The sequence below is a fragment of the Crocuta crocuta genome, unplaced genomic scaffold, assembly GCF_008692635.1.
Source record: "Crocuta crocuta isolate KB4526 unplaced genomic scaffold, BGI_CrCroc_1.0 scaffold7, whole genome shotgun sequence".
Classification (NCBI taxonomy): Eukaryota; Metazoa; Chordata; class Mammalia; order Carnivora; family Hyaenidae; genus Crocuta; species Crocuta crocuta.
In genome coordinates this window covers 9,024,768-9,044,213 of record NW_027531904.1, presented here as the reverse complement: position 1 = coordinate 9,044,213, position 19,446 = coordinate 9,024,768, and the positions used below count along the sequence as shown (strand labels likewise).

Sequence of the window (19,446 nt, the reverse complement as noted above, 5' to 3'; positions counted from 1 at the left end):
CTCTGTTCCACCGCGGAGCGGGCTTCCCTGATCACGGAGACGGTGAGGGGTGGGAATGGGAGATCTCGCGGCCCCATCGGACAGGCTCGTAGGCCCCAGGACTGCAGGTGTGGGCACCTCTGAACCCCAAGGCAAATCTCCCCCCTAAGAGTGCCTCATCTTGGAATCACGAAAGGCAGCTTCCGTCAGAAAAGTGGGTAGTAGGCCCCATTTCCAGGGACATGGGAAGCCAGTGACTGTAGCACCAGCATGGCCCGTCTTCGCCGGGACACTGAATGACAGCGAGAAGCTGGGGGCAGTGCTGGGGGCCCGGTTCCCTCTCCGCTGGAGGTGGGTCACAGACGGTCCCCTTCCTGCGTGACACAGAGGTGGTGATTTCAAAAGGGAGATTCTAAACCCCAATTAGTAAAGCAGGAAGCAGGGCACCGGGGTGACTCAGTCGGTTGAGCATCTCCGGTCACGATCTCACAGTTCACGGGATCGAGCCCACTGTCGGGCTCCTCGCCAACAGCACGGAACCTGCTTGGGACTCTCCCTCCCTCTCTCTGTCCTTTCCCTGCTAGCGCTCTCACTGTCTCTCTCTCAAAATAAATAAATAAATGTAAAAAAAGAATAAAGCAGGAAGCAAGTCCAGAAAAGAGGTGACTATCTTTGTGCCCTGAGTTCATGCGGTCACATCACTCACGGCGCACCACCTCCTTGTGACGTGTCCGTGTGTATCCCCGGGAACACACTGCATAATCTCTCCTGTGCAGGATCGCCAGCAGCCTGGGCTGCACGGACCCCGCCCTGGTCTGCAGGAGGCCTTGAGCACACGTGACTGCCGGCCCCCAGCGCACGGAGACAGCGGGGTGCCCCGAACCCCACAGCCGTAAAGGACCTGCCACAACTCTGTTTACCTCCCTGAAAGGAATTTGGCAAAAAACTCTTGAGTTGGCAACAGCAAGCATGGCGCTTAATGCCATATTCTTATGAAATCTAAGGACTCCAACTCTGAGCACTCACTCACACTGCCGTCTTCCCTGCTGGTCACCACCTTCCACACGTGTAATTCTTCCCAGCCTAGAGGGTGGGAAATGTTCTGCAGGATCCTCCCAGAGGGGCCTCAGCTAGAGACCCTGGGGGCACGGGGGTCTTCACTCAAGTGCACCAAGGTCCTCGCCATCGTACCTAATACGTAGTAGATTACACTGTACGTCCACAGTGTATGAGCCAACGCTCCTACACCCTCCTAACACTTGTGTTGAAGAAAGATGCTTTCTGGGAATTAGCAAGAGCAGAGTCTCACACTCACACACACACACACACACACACACACACACACACACACACCCAAGAATGAAATCTCAAACTGCAACACCTTGATCTGGGCATTTAAAATTAGTTCCTCTAAAATGAAGGCATTTTACAGGTATTAGGTATTGTTTCGGTGAATTCAGAAATTATTAAATACTTACCAAATAAGTTTATACATTTGGCATGGCCTCAAAAGGTAGTATAAATGGAAGGTACGAGAAACACAAAAATCTGTTGTCAATTAAAAAATATTTAAATTTTCCACAAAGGGCACCAAGAAGCCACTAGCTTTATAGTACACAGTATAATGGTCTAACCTAAAACGTGAACTTATTTTACTGGATTATATATTTTTATTATAGAACTTACATGGTTGCTGCACGTCTGGTATCGAATATTCTGCCCTTCACAGTTCCTAGAGGAAAAAAGAGGAGACAAAGAAATGATTTCAAAGAAGTGGCAAGCAGCACAAAAGAAAAAAGAAGAGAAGAGAAAAAATAGAGAGGAAGGAAGGGAGGAAGGAAGGAAGGGAGGAAGGAAGACCGATAAATGCAAGGTGATACCGATAAAACTTTTGTTGTTCATGTTACCTCAGAGATACAGACTTTAAATACTAAGAAATAACTTTCAGCAATCAGGAGGGCAAAATGTCTCATGAAAGTGTCACTTTAAATAGAGAGTGAATTCTTTAGCTGAATTAATGTAATGATATTACTTACATGCAGTTTCTACCCTGCTCTCCATATAACCACTGAAACCAATATGTGTAATGTGCATGCATATTTCTGGGGTTTTCCTGTGAAGGAGGAGAGGCTGCGGGTGACGGCATCTGTGTACCCTGTCCCTCACTCACTGAGGCGACCCAGGGAGGCTGGGCATTCCGGGACCTTCTCTAATCAACACGATGACCTCTGTCAGGTTTCTGCTTGAGGCAACGCCTCTACATTTTATTTCAACCACGGGCCTTACTAAATGGATGCTGTGAAATAGGGCCCAGGGGCTTTCTTCGGAAACCAGGACTGTGGGGTCTGAGGCATATCCAGGTTTGAGAATCCTCTAGAAATGATCGCCACGTACCCCTTCCTCCCCTCCAGCCACTGGCCCTAGAACTTTGCCACTCATTCTCTGAGATTTTTTTCCTTGGATGTTTGAAACATCCAAGATGTTTCTTGTGCCAGGAGCTTTCCTCAGTCAGCGTTCGCTGCTCAGTAGTTTATATTAACTCCTTAAAGTTATCTGATCCACTGAAGGCACCTTTCCCATTTTTCAATTACGTGTTTTTACCTTTTGTATTCCTGGTCAGTTCAATGGCAGATTTGCAGCAAAGAAAGCTAAGCACAGGCTTAACTTATCACCTTGTGTTAAAAGCCAATTGATACTATTTCAAGTGTATTAAAATATTTAGTCCTAGAAGAACAGAAATTTTTATGAAGTGGATCTTTTTTTTACTGGTATGGTTTAAATAAGAGCCTATATGAAATGATTCATAATCTATTTCAGCAATATACATGGCACATACCTGCTGATGATTCTGTTTTTATTGATTACAAAAAGAGTAAGTGAAAACTAGTAATATGCCAAGGAATATAAAGGCGGATAATCGATCTTTCCAAATCCCATCACCAAGATTTACACTCTCGATATTTTGGCATTTTAATCATCCAGTATTTCTGCATGATTTACTTACAGATGTGAAAGCATACTACTAATTCAACTTTGTATTACTTTTAATCTAATATAGCAAACATTCCCCCCATTTTACTACTAATTCTTTGGAGAAATTCTTTTTAATAACTACATAAAAGTCCATTATGCAAACATTACACTTTTTATAGTTTTGAATTTAAAATTTTCTTAATTGTGATAATATCCACATAACATAAATTTACCGTCTTAATCATTTTTGGATATACAACTCAGCATTAAGTATACCCATATTGTAGTACAAACATTACCTTTCATGGTTATTTATGCTGTCTCTTTTTCCCAAGACTTTTTAAATTTACATACAGTGAAATTCACTTTTGGGAAGGCGGTGTACAATTTTATGAGTTTAGACAAATCCATCCTCCACCCGACCCATTTGCTTTTCACGTAGTGATTATTTTGTACTTTATTGTGTCTTCTGTGTTTTGAACCTGCTTCTCACTTTTCCTTTCTTTGCCATCGTTCTCAAACTCACACTTCCCCACTTTTGTCTCACACCATACTCACGTTCCTTTCTGTTGCAATTGCAGAGTGTACCCCTGATGGAAGTGAGAAGGGGTATGGGAGGAAGTCTGGGAGGGAAAAAAAAAGCATTATCGCTGCCTCAGCTAAGGTATCCAATGAGTTGCCCCTTTTTAATACGATTGTCATGACTTTGGGGATGAGGACATCCCCAGATGTTACGGGCATAGGTTGATCCAGTCGTGGTATTTTGTAACACCTCCTATACCCCTTTCGTGTGTCCTGTCATAGGTATATGGCTCTGAAATTTATTAAACTTTCAAAGAAGCTACATCAAACTTTAAATACTCAAGCAACACCATCCTGGGAGGCTGGCGGGAAACCGGTATTAGGGTGGAGAAGGCTCTCTCTTGGTGAAGGGGAAGTGACGCCATTCTCCTGGGAGACAACAGCTATGCCAGTGGACAAGGTCATGTACTTACATAACTTATTTCATTGTGCTTTTTATGTGCAGAGAAGAGAAGAAAATAAATTACAGAAAAAGTGAAAGGGTAATTTAAAGTACTCTGTTTATTTTGGAAAGGCCCCGAATGAAGAAAGCAGCTAATAGATTAGGGAAGTGATAACCAAAACTTTTGAACCATGCTGATTTGGAACCCTATAGAGCTTTTAACTCTCATTTCCAAACAGCATGCAAATGGGAAAGATACATTTTAAGAGAGCATCTGAATTGATCTAGATGCTGATATACAAAAAAAAAAAAAGTCAAAACTTAGGAAGAATGGCATTGTCTCGAAAAGCATTTTGGAACTTTAGAAAAATTATTCCAGATGTAGTTTTTACTAACTGTTTGACTTCGGCCGTTTAAATGAAAAACAAAATTACTTTTGGAAGAAGTTTAAAACTAAAAGGAAAGAACCTATCAGGTGAAAACAGCTGATGACTGCATCTCAGGTCTGCTGCGTAAACATGGTAAAGTCATGGTCCACACCTCACTGTCCTGATTATAAGAGGCCTAGCATCCAGGAGGCACGAACTTGTACCCTGACTGGTGAGCCTGGAAATCTAAACGTAAGACATCAGTGTATATCCACTACAAATCTCACTACAACAGCAGCAAACTGGGTATATTACCTCGTGAATTCCCAAAATATAAAGTGCCATTCTGGGTTCATTCCTTTTCCAACAACTTCTTACTGTGAAAGCACTAGGTACCAGGATGTGGATATAAAGATGTGGGGAGGCTATCTCTCAATCCCCCTAACAAATCAGTACTAAGACTTTTTTTTTTAACCCAACCATCTGGCCAACATTTTTAACGCTCTACTTCAACCTAACACACAGTAAACTCGCTGACTGGTCTCTATTGATGTGGCATGCTTTGGTTACAATTTAGTATGAAAATGAATGACCACTTTATGAAACAGGCATAAAATGAGAGCAAGTTATTTTAAAGTTAAGGACACTGGAGTCCTAATTCCCCAAGCAGGAACCTGCCAGCTTATTCTGGAAATAATTCCTTTGGCTCGCACCAACGGAGCTACAGAAGTATTACTTCCAAGTTTTTAATTTCATTCTAATTATTATATGCAAGAGCTAATGGTTATCAGGAGTATATGAAAATTCAAGAACATCATTCCACAATTATGTATTTTCTATCTGTTACAACATTCATAACACTCTGAAATTGGAGATTTTTGAAGCCATAAATTTATGAATATATAAAAAACATATGTTGATTCCACATGAGGGTACATTAAAAAACATTAATAAAATTTCCCTGGAGTTTATAGCAGTATAATTTATTACATGCATTTGATGATATATTGACTCAAACACTAGTGTCTTAAAGACTGAGAAGCATGTGTCTGAAGAATAAAAATATATTAATTTTTTAAATACTAGTTAACTTAAATCTGTGTTTCCCATGGTTGGCAGTTGACTAGAATATCAAGTTACAAATTTCTGCAAGACTGATATTCTGGCTGGGGCACACAAAAGAATTCACTGTGTATTTAAATATAATCAAATTCTGGAAAAAAACATTATCCACAAAGAAATAAATGAGCAAAAGAGCCACATTCATCTCCTTCCCTAAATCATGAATTTAAATAAGCTCCCTGATAGAAAGAGAGGGCACTGAAATGCTTTCATAGGCTTTGGGATGGCTTTTTGTTTGATTTTATATGTAACTACCTCCATATTCCTTTTCCAAGAAAAACTGACCACAGAGCTCAATATTCATGAAGATTTAACAACTTTCTAAGGCTGTTCTAGGATAGAGAGACCTGATAAGCTTTCCAAGGGAAGTAGATTTCCTTCTTAATAATCTCAGAGTACTTTCAAAATGATAATAAAAGTTCTTAATATGTGAGTGGGTCGGGAATGATTAGTTTGATGCTGCCTGAAAGATGGGGAGCAGGGAACTAGTTACAAATCTGCTGCCCTTCTTTGGAATTAGTCTAATTTAATTTTTATGCAGAGAAATAGCCTTGCTGTCCCGATTTCTCACCAAAGACCTGGAGTGAGTGGGTGAGTCACAGGCCTGGCCCCATGCCAGGCATCAAGCTGGGAACATGACATCTATTGCCATACATTTATCTTACATTGAAGTCTCTCATTTAATTTTTTTCATTTTTTAAAAAGCTTTAAAATTTATTTTGAGAGAGAGATGGAGGGGACGACAGAGAGAGAATCCCAAGCACGCTCTGCACCGTCAGCATAGAGTGTGACATGTGGCTTAAAGACACAAATTGTGAGATCATGACCTGCACCGAAATCAAGAGTTGGATGCTTAACCAACTGAGCTGCCCAAGTGCCCCTAATTTTTTTTTTTTGAGAGAAAAACAGACAGACAGACAGACAGAGAAGACCCCAAGCAGGTTCTACACTCAGCACAGAGCCCAACACAGGGATCGATCTCACAAATGTGAGATCATGACCTGAACTGAAATCAAGAGCCAGATGTTTAACTGACTGAGTCACCCAGGCGCCCCTCATTTAATTTTTTTAATACTTGACTAGGATCTTTTCTAGCCTGATATATTTTTTTCAAATTAGATGAGTTCAGGGAATAAGCAAATGTGGAGATTCTCAGGCCTAAGAGCAAATTTCAGAATATAGGTTAAGATTTGTGCATAAATAAACTAAAAAACACTAAAGTCCTAAAAAAATGAGGAAAAAATAAGCAAGTACTACTTCGGAGATGGGCACTCAAAATATAGTAGCAGTATTTAGGACTGTTTTGTATTCTTACAAGTATTTTATTATGAAAGGTTTTCTTTGTGGTTTTTTTAAAATAGTTTATTGTCAAGTTGGTTTACATATAACACCCAGTGCCCATCCCAATATTATGAAATGTTTTAAGTCCACAATAAAAGAATTATACAAACTCATAGATACACCAGCAAGCTTCATCATTTCTTAAAGTGTTCTTCAGATTTATTATCTATCTATCTATCTATCTATCTATCTATCTATCTATCTATCTATCTATCTATCATCTAAATAGGCTCCTTATCTATCCATCCATCCATCCATCCATCAACCTACCCATTCATCCATCCACCCCTCTAAAGTAGGCCTCTATCTATCTATCTATCTATCTATCTATCTATCTATCTATCCATCCATCCATCCATCCATATATCCATCCATCTATCCATCCATCCATCCATCCATCCATCCAAAGTAGGCATCTATCTATCCATCCATCCATCCATCCATCCATCCATCCATATATCCATCCATCCATCCATCCATCCAAAGTAGGCATCTATCTATCTATCCATCCATCCATCCATCCATCCATCCATCCATCCATTCATCCATCCATCCAAAGTAGCCATCTATCTATCTATCCATCCATCCATCCATCCAAAGTAGGCATCTATCTATCTATCTATCTATCTATCTATCTATCTATCTATCTATCTATCTATCTATCTAATTTAAAGTAGGCTTCATGCCCAGCATGGAGCCCAGTGAAGGACTTGAATTTACAACCCTGAGATCAAGACCTGAGCTGAGATCAAGAGTCAGATGCTCGACTGACTGAGCCACCCAGGCGCCTCTCTTCAGACTTATTTTTAAGAAATATATCATTACAAATATGGGGGAGGCTCTCTGCCAATCCTCCTCAATCCTATTTCCCTGCCTCCCTCTGCAGAGGCAACTAGGGAGATGGTATCACAGTGCGCATCATCTTTCACAGCTTGAGTTTTAAAATTTGTTACCAACACTATGTTTTCAAAACGCAACTCTGATTTATTCGTTTTTATGGTTCCATAGTAACCCAATGTATAAATACATCATCATGTATTTACCAATTCTTTTTATTTTTTACTGATCAGTGTTCCTAAAGTTTTTGAAGATTCTGCAATAAGCAATCTCACACAACCACGGTCTTAGGCATAGCTGCATGTATTTCTCTGGGATGTACACCTGGGTGGGACTACTCTCTTGTGGGCTTTTACAGATTTGTTCCTACTAGATATTGACAAATTGCTCTTTAGAGTGAGAATACTAATTTTTACTCCTGTTTGTAGTACAGAAAGGGTCTAGCTTTTATATATCTGGATCAGTATTTGGCACTTTATTTTATTTTATCTTAATTTATTTTGAGAGAGAGAGAGAGAGCAAGCAGAGGAGGGACAGGGAGAGAAGGAGACAGAATCCCAAGCAGGGTCCACGCTGTTAGCACAGAGTCCGATACAGGGCTTGAACTCCCGAACCATGAGACCTAGATGCTTAATCAATTAAAGCAACCAGGCACTCCAATATTTAGCATTTAAAATTTTTTGAAGTTTTTCCCAATCTGAGGAACATAAAATATCTCACTTTGTATTCTTTTGCACTTTTTGTTAATGAGGTTAATTGTGTCATTTGTTTTTGATGATGCAGAATTTCCCATTCACATTCTTTCTTCATTTTTCTACAGCTTTGGTTTTGTTTTCCTGTTAAGCAGAAGTTATTTAAATATTTCAGACACTAATTCCTTATTGGCTATATTCACTGTCAAGGGCCTCCTACTCTGGGCTTTTATTTTGGCTTCTAGTGTATTTTTATAAAGCAAAAGTGCTTGTGTACTGTGCTTGAACTTATCAATATTTTCCATTGTAAGTTAAATTCTTTGTATCTTAGTTAAGGAATAATTCACTACCCAGAGATCATAAAGGCATTCTCTGGTATTTTCTTTTAAATGTTTTCAAGCTTTGCTTTTCATAAGTAGATTCTAACAAACCTAGAATGTATTTTTTATGTGGATTGTCACTTTCTAATATTTTTCCCTTTGGATACCAATAATCATACCTGAGTCCCATATATTGAATATCCATCCACCCTTTCTCCACAAATTTTTAATGCCACCTCTAACATATAGCAAAGTTTCATATATGCATGTTTTTGTTTCTTAGATCTCCATTTTGCTACATTTTGCTATTACTTATGCCCCTGATCCTACTGTAGTTAAATATTTTAAATTTTACTGTCAGGGCAAGTTGCTCATTTTGTTGTCTGAAAAACTGTTTTCATTACCTTTGCATTTCCATTTGATTTTTAGAATTGGTATTACACTTAAAGATTAATTTTGGGGGTGAAATTGGTATTTTTATGATATTGTGACTTTCTATTTATGAACATATTATATCTCACCATTTAGATGATATTTTCATTCTTTCATAAAAGTCTCATACACCTACTGAATATTTTACAAGGCACCTTTATATTTTGTTAGTATAAATGACATCTTTTTGAAATTTTGCTTTCTTGGTTCTTGCTACTGCATAAGAATACAATTGTTATGTGTCCATTAATCTTGTTTCCGGTAATGGAACTCTTATTAGCCCTGTTTTTTTAATGTGTAGATATTCTTAGATGTTCTCTTAGACAACCAGGGAGTCTCTGAATCATGAGAACTTTATTTCTTCCTTTCTAATTCTTATACTAATAAGTATTTCTAATCCTTTATATTTCTTTTTCTTGCCTTATGACACTGACTAGGACCTCAAGTACAATAACAAATATAAAAAACGACAGCAAGCATTCTTATTTTACACCTAACGTCAGAGAAAATGCAGTAACGTTTTACTAGGAAGGATATCTACCAAAGACCAAAAGAGCACACTTCTATTTCTAGTTTGCTAATTTTTTCTTCTCAATTATTAAAAAAAACATGCATGGATTTAGATAACTGTAATTTTTCTCTTATGTCATCAATGCTGTGCCTGATGGTGCTTCCTCATGGCAAGTATTTCTTTTTATATTATGTATTTTAGGACGGCTATCTTAAATAAGGGATCCACTGATAGGAACAGGAATCCCATTTGGTCTGCTTTGGTGGTCTGTCCCTCCATATCTTCTACTACTGCCAGTAGCTTCATAGCTATCAAGGGTTACAAGACCACTTTTCATATTAATTTCTCACCTCAAAGCTTCCACGATAATATGGGATATATACATTCAACTCAATATAACCAATATATATAAATCAATATATATGTACCTCCAACTTTTGGGAGAACAGGTCCATTATTCCAAAGTGGAAACTTTTTTCAGTTCAGTGTTGAAACCAAGAATCTAAAATTCTCTATGCTAGTATATGGCCATATTTTTAGGGGGTCGGCTAGTCCATCATTTTAGGAAACACACGGACTTCAAAATTTATATTTTATATTTTGGTTGTAGTTCCTCCACTGTGCCTCATATACACTTAAGACCTGATCTCTTGTGATAATGAAGGAATTAAAGCTCAACAGCCTGAGTTCTAGACATGTACAGATGCCTCTCCATTTTTGACACAGGCACAGAATCAGGTATGCACTGACTGGTATGGCATTCAGCTACCTCTATGTTTTTGTGGTTCTGTTGATTTCCTTTATTTCTTGTAGTTTCACCTTTACTTTCTTGTTAAAACTTTTAATGTTGTGGGTTTTTTTAACCCAAGCATAACTGACATATAGTGCGATATTAGTTTTAGGTTTACAGTAGAGTGATTCAACAATTCTGTATGTTACTCAGTGCTCACCAGGAGGAGCGTACCCTTGATCCCCTTTATCTATTTTACTCCCCCTCACTATCCTCACCTCTGGCAGCCACGGTTTGTTCTCTGTATTTAAGAGTCTGTTTTTTGGTCTCTTTTTTTCTCCATTTTGTTTCTTAAACTCCACATATGAATGAAACCTTATGCTATGTGTCTTCCTCTGACTGACTTAGTTCACTTAGCATAATACCTCTTGTTCCATCCATATTCTTGAAAATGGCAAGATTTCATTCTTTTTTATGGTTAAGTAATATTCTATTTTTATATGTACCACATCTTTTTTATCCATTCATCTATAGATGGACACTGGGCTGATTATCTTACCTATTGTAAATAATGCTGAAACAGAGGGGTATTTTTCAAATTAGTGTTTTCATTTTCTTTGGGTAAATCACCCAGTATGGAATTACTGGATCAAAGGGTAATCCTATTTTTAACTCTTTTGAGGAACATCCATACTGTTTTCTACTGTAGCTGCCCAATTATCATTCCCACATCAGCCATAGAAACATTTTTCTAGATATGTCTCCTCTGGAAAGGGAACCAAAAGCAATATTAAACTACTGGGACTGTAACAAAATAAAAAGCTTTTGCAGAGCAAAAGAAACCATCAACAAAAAACAAAAAGGAGGTCTACTTAGTAAGAGAAGATATTTGCAAATGATATACCCAATAAGGGGCTTATTCCAAAAAAATATAAAGAGGTTACACAACTCAACTCCAAAAAAAGAAATAATCCAATTAAAAATGGGCAGAGTAGCTGAACAGACATGTTTCCCAGGAAGGCATACAGATGGTGGACACACTGAATAGATGCTCAACATGACTAATCATCAGGGAAATGCGAATTAAAATCACATTGAGATATCACTCTACACCTGTCAGGATGGCTGAACTCAAAATACAAGTAATAATAAGTGTTGGCGAGGCTGTAGAGGAAAAGGAACCTTCAAGCACTGTCAGTGGGAAAATTTATTTTTTAAAGCAGTTTTAGGTTCACAGCAAAATTAAGGGGAAGGTTCAGAGAGCTCCCATATGCACCTCTCTGCCCCTACACATGCATAGCTTCCTGATTACCAACATCTCCAACCAGAGTGGTACCTTTGTTACAACTGATGAGTCTACATTGACACATTATAATCAGCCGAAGTCCATATGTTACATTATGGTTAATTCTTGATGTTTATCCAGTAGGTTTAGGTTTGAATGTATCCATCATTATGGCATCACACAGAGCATTTTCACTGCCATAAAAACCCTCTGCGCCTTGCCGATTCATCCCTTCCCTACCCCCAACACCTGGCAACCATAGTTCCATAATTTTGTCTTTTCAAAAACGTCATATAGTTAGAATCTATATAGTTAGAATCTATATAGAATCTATATAGTTAGAATGCAGCCTTCCAAATTGGCTTCCTTCAGAGTAGGAGTATGCATTTAAGGTTCCTCCATGGCTTTCCATGGCTTAATAGCCCATTTCTTTTTAGCAATAAATAATATCCCCTTGTCTGGGTATACCACAGTTTATTTCTCCATTCCCCTCTTAAGAGCATCTTAGTGACTTCCAAGTTTTGGTTATTATGAATCAAGCTGCTATAGACATCCATGTGCATGTTACTGAGTAGATATAAGTATTCAACTCTTTTGGTAAATGTCAACGAGTACGACTGCTGGCTAGGGTGCTTAAGAGTATGTTTATTTTTGCAAGAAACTGCTAAACCACCTTCAACGGTGGCTGAACCATTTTGCATTCGCACCAGCAATGGTGGTGTGGTCCCACATCCTCACCCGCGTGTGGTGGTGTTAGTGCTTCAGATTTTGGCCATCTAACAGATGTGTAGTGGTGACTCACTGCTGCTTAATTTGCATTTCTCTGGTGACATATAATGCGTGTTATTTTTCCATGTTTGTTTGCCATCTATATATCTTCTTTGGGTGCACTGTCTGTTAAGGAATTTGGCTCATTTTTTAATTAGGTTGTCCACTTTCTAATCATTGTGTTTTAACAAGATCTTTGTGTATTTCTTTGCCAGATGTGTCTTTTGCAAATATTTTATCCCAGTCTGAGGTTTGTCTTCTCATTCTCTTGACATTGTCTTTTGCAGAGCAGAATGTTTTAATCGCAATGAAGTGCCTTTCGTAGTGTATCTAAAAAGTCATTGTCATTGCCATACTCAAGGTCATCCTTTTTTTCTCCTATGTTATCTTTTAGGATATAGTTCTGTGTCGTATTTATGTCTATGAAGATCCATTTTGAGTTAACTTTTATGAAGGGTGCAAATCTGTGTCTAAATTCTTTTTTTTTTCATGAAAATGGCCAGTTGTTTGACACCATACNTCGTATTTATGTCTATGAAGATCCATTTTGAGTTAACTTTTATGAAGGGTGCAAATCTGTGTCTAAATTCTTTTTTTTTTTTCATGAAAATGGCCAGTTGTTTGACACCATAATTTGAAAATATTGTCTTCTGCTCCACTGTACTGTCTTTCTCCTTTGTCAAAGATCACCTAACTATATTTATGTGGGTCTATTTCTGGGTTCTCTATTCTGTTCCACTGATCTGTTTATTTATACTTTCACCAATACCATATTGTCTTGATTATGATAGCTTTATAGTAAATCTCGATATCAGGTAGTGTCAATCCTCCAACTCTGTCCTTCTTCAACATTTTTTGGCTATTCTGGGTCTGCCTCTCCACATGCATTTTAGAATCAGTTTGTCAATATCTTACAAAATAACTTGCTGGGATTTTGATTGGGATTGCACTGAATCTATAGACCAGGTTGGGAGTAACTGACATCTTCACAATACTAAGTCTTTCTATCCATGAACATGTGCTATGTCTTCATTCAGTTTCATTATTTTTTAAAAGATTTATGTTCTATTTTACCTGGCATTTCTAGGTGTTTTTTTCTAGCTAAATTCTATCTTTTATTTAAAAGTAATTGTAAATCACATGCATTTGTAAGATATAATGAAAAGAGATCCCATGTACACTTGACCTTATTTCCCTCGATGTTAACATCTTGCAAAAGTATAGAACAATGACATAATCAAGATACTGACATTAATACAGTCAAAATATAGAACATTTGTATCACTACAAGGATCCCTCAAGTTGTCTGTCATAACTGTACTACTTTCTTCCTTCCCACATTTACCTCCTCCTTAGTACCTGGCAACTACTAACTTGTTCTCAATTTCTATTTTATTGTTGTTATTTTAAGAATACTATATAGTTTGTAACATTTGAAGAATGGGCTATTTACCTCAGCAATTTCTGTGTTAATTCATTCTGGTTGTTGCACGTATCGGTGGTCCATTTGTGTTTACTGGTGCATCGTATTCCATGGTATGAAAGCACCACAGTTTAACTATTCATTCACTGAAGGTCATTTGAGTTACTTCCGCTTTTTGGATGAGTAAAGCTGCTATAAACATTCATGTACAAGTTTTTGTGTGAACACAGTATTCATTTCTCTGCTATAAATTCCCAGGAATACTTCTGCTGGGTATATGTTTACTTTTTAAAGAAATTGTCTATTTTTTCAGAATGACTATACCCTTTTACATTCCCATCACCAATGTATGAGTGATAAGGTTTCTCTGCATCCTTGCCAGAATCTCAAGATGTCACTATTTTTTTTATCCAAACTAAGTATCTAATGATATCTCATTGTGGTTTTAATTTGCATTTCCCTAATAGATAGTGATGGTAAGGATCTTTTCATGTCCTTATTTGCTGTATATGCATCCTCTTTGGTGAAGCATCTGTTTATGTCTTTGTTCATTTTCTAATTGGACTGTGTGCTTTTTTAATTATTGATTTTTTCTTAACTTAGATGACTAGTCCCTTGTCAGATGTGTGGTTTGCAAATATTTTCTCTCACCACTCTATGTGTTTATCCCTCCGCCAATACCACAGCTTTGATTAGTAGCTATATAATAAGACTTTATATCAGGTAGACTGAACCCTCCTACTCTCTTGGGTGTTTTTTTTTTTTTTCAAAATTGTTTTGGCTATTCTAGGGCCTATGCCTTCCCATATAAATTTTAGAATAATGTTGTTTTGGAATAATTAGTTTAGAATAATCTACAAAAAATTATTCCTGGAATTTTGAGAGAAATTAGGTTAAATCTATAAATCCATCTGGGGAGAACTGACCTCTTTCCCATGTTGAATCTTCCAACCCATGAACATGGTCTCTCCATTAGTTTAGATCTTTGCTTTCTTTCCTCAGCATTCTGCAGTGTTCTGCCTCCAAGTCCTATACATGTTCTGCTAGATTTACACCCAAGCATTTAACTTGTTTTTGAGTGATGTAAATAGTATTATATTTTTAATTTCACTTTTTATGTGCTCATCACTAACAAGAGAAATAAAATAGATTTTTACATGTTTATTTGGCTTCCTCTGACCTTGGAAAACTCACATTTTTAGTTCCAGGAATTATTTTGTAGATTCCTTGGGATTTTCTACATAGACAAATAAGGATAGTTTCATTTTTTTTCTTTTGGATTGATATGTCTTTTATTTTCTTCTCTTATTGTACTAGGTTGAGCCAGAGTGGTGAAAATAGACTCCCTTGTGTTATTCTTGATCTTAGAGAGAAAATATTCGGTCTTCCACCATCAATCATAATATATTATATTAACTATAAATTTACAAATTTTTATATTTTTTTTTATCAAGTTGAGGATGCTCCCTCCATTCTTATTTTTCCAAGAGTTCCTGATCATGAACTGGTATTGGCTTTTGTCAAATACTTTTTCTGCATCAACTGATATGATCGTAAGAATTTTTTCTTCTTTTTAAGAAAATTTTTTAATGTTTATTTTTGAGAGGGGGGTAGGTAGAGAGAGAGGGAGACACAAAATCCGAAGCAGGCTCCAGGCTTTGAACTGTCAGCACAGAACTTTGATGCAGGGCTTGAACCCACAAACCATGAGATCATGACCTGAGCCAAAAAGTCAGAGGCTTAACTGACTGAGCCACCCCGGCGCCCCGAATTTTTTCTTCTTTAGCTTGATAACGAAGTTGGTTACAATGACTGACTTCCAAATACTGAACCAGCCTTATATCCCTGAAATCAATCCCACTTGGCCATAGTGTATAATTCTTTTTACCTATTTCTAAATATTATTTGATAGTATTTTATTAATAATTTTTACATCTATATTTATGTGGAATATTGGTCCGTAGTTTTCTTTTTTCTGTATAGTCTTTACCTGTTTTTGATATCAGAGTAATACTATAGTCATAAAATGAATTAGGAGGTATTCTCTCCTTTTCTGTTTTCTGGAAAAAGATGTGTGGAATTGCGTTAAATTCCTCTTAAACACTTGGTAGGATTCACCAGTGAAACAATCTTGGTCTGGAGATTGTTTGGGGGTAAAGAGTTTTTATATTATGAATTCAAATTCCATAGTAGTTATGGAGCTACATATTCCTTCATATTAAGGATATGTTTGGATTTCACAGACTGAAGAAAGAAAATCCAACAACAGCAGTGGAGAATTTTTAAAAGCAATTCAATTTGCTCTGCAGAATTCACAAAAGGCTCCAGAAGAGGCACATCAGAAATTTCTGGAAGTGGGATAAAGTTGGGGCCAAAAACAGTAAAACTGGTTGAACGTCTGCCCAAGGAGCAGTTCGACTCCCAGCTCTCTTTCCTTATTTTGGCAAAATGCTGCATGTTATTATCTAAAGATGGTAAAACAAAAAGTCTCCAGACTGAGAGATAACTGGGTTCAATTAAGGGCAAAGGTAACCATATTGAAAACAAGGATTACATTTAGAAATTCATGTATTAGTGCTAAGACCGTAGCTTTCAGCTCCACTTGGTTTCCAACTATTGGAATCAAAAGATCCCTGTATGGGGTGCCTGGCTGGCTCAGTCAGTTAAGCACCCAACTCTTGGTTTTGGCTCAGGTCATGATCTCATGGTTCATGAGATCAAACCCCACGTCAGGCTCTGCGCTAACAGCTTGGGATTCTCTTTGTCTCTCTCTCTCTCTCAAAATAATAAACATTGAAGAAAAGATCCTTGTCTGACAATACAGAGAAGCCCAAACTAAAACACCCAGAGCACCATTAGGCAATAAGATTGACTAGCCACAGCCCCGACAATCAAGCTCACAATTTTTTCCTTTTTCTTCTTTCTTTATCCTTAAAAATTTTTTTTATGCTTTATTTATTTTGAGAGAGAGAGAGAGAGAAAGCACAAACAGGGGAGGGACAGAGAGAGAAGAAGACACAGAACACAAAGACAGGCTCCAGGCTCTGGGCTGTCAACACAGAGCCCGATGTGGAACTTGAACTTGCAAACCATGAGATCACAACCTGAGCCGAAGTCAAACACTTAACTGACAGAGCTCCCCAGGCGCCCCAAAACTCTTTTTTTAAAATACGAACAAACAAGGATCACCTGAAATCTTAGAAAAGTCTCTAACATGAAACACTATTAAATAATAATGACAAATAAATGACACTATTTTCAAATAGAAAATTATGATTTGGAAGGAACTAAGGCTATGTGAGAAGAAAACTTTCTCCTCAAAAAGTCTATTTATATGCTTAGAGCACTGCATCTGGAAATCAGGGACAGAATGCTATTCTTTTTAACTCAAGAAACAAAATATATCTCAGAAAAATAAAATAGAGAGAGAGGAAAAAAATATATATATAATACCTGTCAAGCTGGAAAATAAGTTAAGGTATATTTTCCAGAAAATAAGGTGCACAGAGAGAAGAAAAGAAAAAGTCTAATATCTGAACAATAGGAGTTTCAATAAGAGAAAACAGAGAAAAGTGAAGAGAAAAAATCATCAAAGAAATAATTCAGGACTGAAAGACACAATTTTCATAGTGGATGAATCCATGGTGACTACAATATAATGGATGAAAACAGACCCACACCAAGACACGGCATGATGACATTTCACGGAACCAGGGCACAAATGCTTCTCTATACATCCAGAGAGGAGGGAAAAAGAATAGGCAGTCAGAAAGCCTTCGGAGGTCACAACATGGCCGCTGTCTACTGGAAGATGGTGAAGCAATGCCTTTGCATTTCTAAGGGAAAATAATTTCTATATAGTCCTATTCCTGGAAAACCATCCTTCAACTTTGAGAGTAAAATAAAGACATTTTCAGATATCCAGGAAGCTCCTGAAAAATAACTAATTAAAAAGAAGGAGGAATTTAAGGAGGAAAAAGAAAAAGAGAGGAGTGATTAGGAAACAGGGGCTGTAACCCCACAGAGGTAGCTGACCCTCCCAGGATGACGGTATGATGAAACACAGGATGCCCGGGCTCCTAGCTGGAGAGCAAGCAGCTCAGCATAAAGCTGTTAGGAATTCTTCAGGAGAGAAGTCAAAGAGAAAGAAGATGAAAGAGAATGAAAATTTTAAAAATGAGTGAAAATTCGAATAACTTTTTAAAATTAGTGATAAAAATGGTCAAAACTAAGAAAACAAATGAGCCAATTTTGGATTCTAGAGAAAAGAAAAATAATCAGACTATTTTATATGACTCAGCTGTGAGTAGTAGAAAGATCATAGTTGTAATAATTTATTTTATTTAATTTTTTTTTTTTTGAGAGACAGAGTGTGAGAGCAGGGGAGGGGCAGAGAGACAGAGAGACACAGAATCGAAAGCAGGCTCTAGGCCCTGAGCTGATGCGGGGCTCGAACCCACGAACGCAAGATCATGACCTGAGCCCAAGTCAGACGCTCAACCAACTGAGCCACCCAGGCGCCCCCATATTGTAATAATTTAAACCCTGAACAGTGGTCTAGCCAAAGTCACATATGACACTAATATGAGGAGCTAAAAGACAGTATTTGCATATGTGTGTGAGTGCAAGCGTACACGCACACTCCAGGAATAAGAGGTGTGAAAGATTGCTACGACCCTCATCTTCCAAAGTAAGAATCTAAAAGATAATCCCCACGATTATATTACAACCAAGAAGTTGTAATATAAACGTTAGGAATTTAGAATAAATATAAAAATAATCGGTCACCCCTGGGGAATCAAACGATGACAGGAAGGGGATCAGGACATTGCTGTTTCTCACCTCAAGCCTAGTTGAGCTATTTGGCTTTTTAAACAATATCCCTGTACATCTCTGAAAAAATAAATAAACACGCAAAAACCTTTTTTACAAATCTCACTATAAAAAGTCCATATTCCCCAACACAGCTTTCAATGTTTTCACAAAATGACCCACCCTTTCCTCTCCCACAGATATCTACTATAGTCAAGCAGGCTTTTTTTCTAAATCAATCCTGGGATTTATTTATAAAATAAAATGTACTAAATTTCCAATATATGTCAGTAGTAACTAACACTGCAGATAAAATAAAGGGATGAAAGACACAATCTATGCCACCTCAATTTAGTCTCAATTGTGGAAAACAGAAAACTAAAACAACACGGTGAAATAAACACTCTCATAAAAATACTCACAAGGTCCCACGGAAGCATAGAAGAGTTGCACATGACCTAGGAAAGGGTAGGAATTACCAACAAATGCTTAACAGGAGAAACGAGGATTCAAAGGAGTTTTCAAGGTCAGCTATGTGTCAACCAGGAAAAGGAGACAAAAGTGCTTTAGTCAGAAAGAAGAGCCTTAACCCCCCCCCCAAAAAAAAGCAAGTTGATAGTGAGCTCACATTCACTCACCCATTCAGTTAACACTGTATGGGTCCTAATCTCATGTCAGATACTATGTTAGGCCTTGGAGTGGGGAAGTGTTGGACCCTCCCTAAAAGGATTCCTTGTTGCCAACAATTTAAAGCACAAAAGACAGACATCAAAGTTATAGCAAGGTGTCAAGATAGACTTCCTAAATGAGGACGACCTTGAACACTCAGTAAGAATTAGCACGATATCATACTTTAAAAAAAAAGACCAAAGTCTGCCTGATATGATGC

The 19,446-nt window shown here is 37.6% G+C and overlaps 1 protein-coding gene across 1 annotated transcript in view; it reads right to left on the bottom strand.

The window, feature by feature from the left end:
* The window catches only part of ADAMTSL3 (ADAMTS like 3), a 292,158-nt gene that overhangs the window by 200,202 nt on the left and 72,510 nt on the right, over positions 1-19,446 (bottom strand). Inside the window, exon 9 of the mRNA XM_077774280.1 lies at positions 1,666-1,711. Coding sequence (XP_077630406.1) covers positions 1,666-1,711 — 46 coding nt within the window. The remainder of the gene's footprint in view (positions 1-1,665; positions 1,712-19,446) is intronic.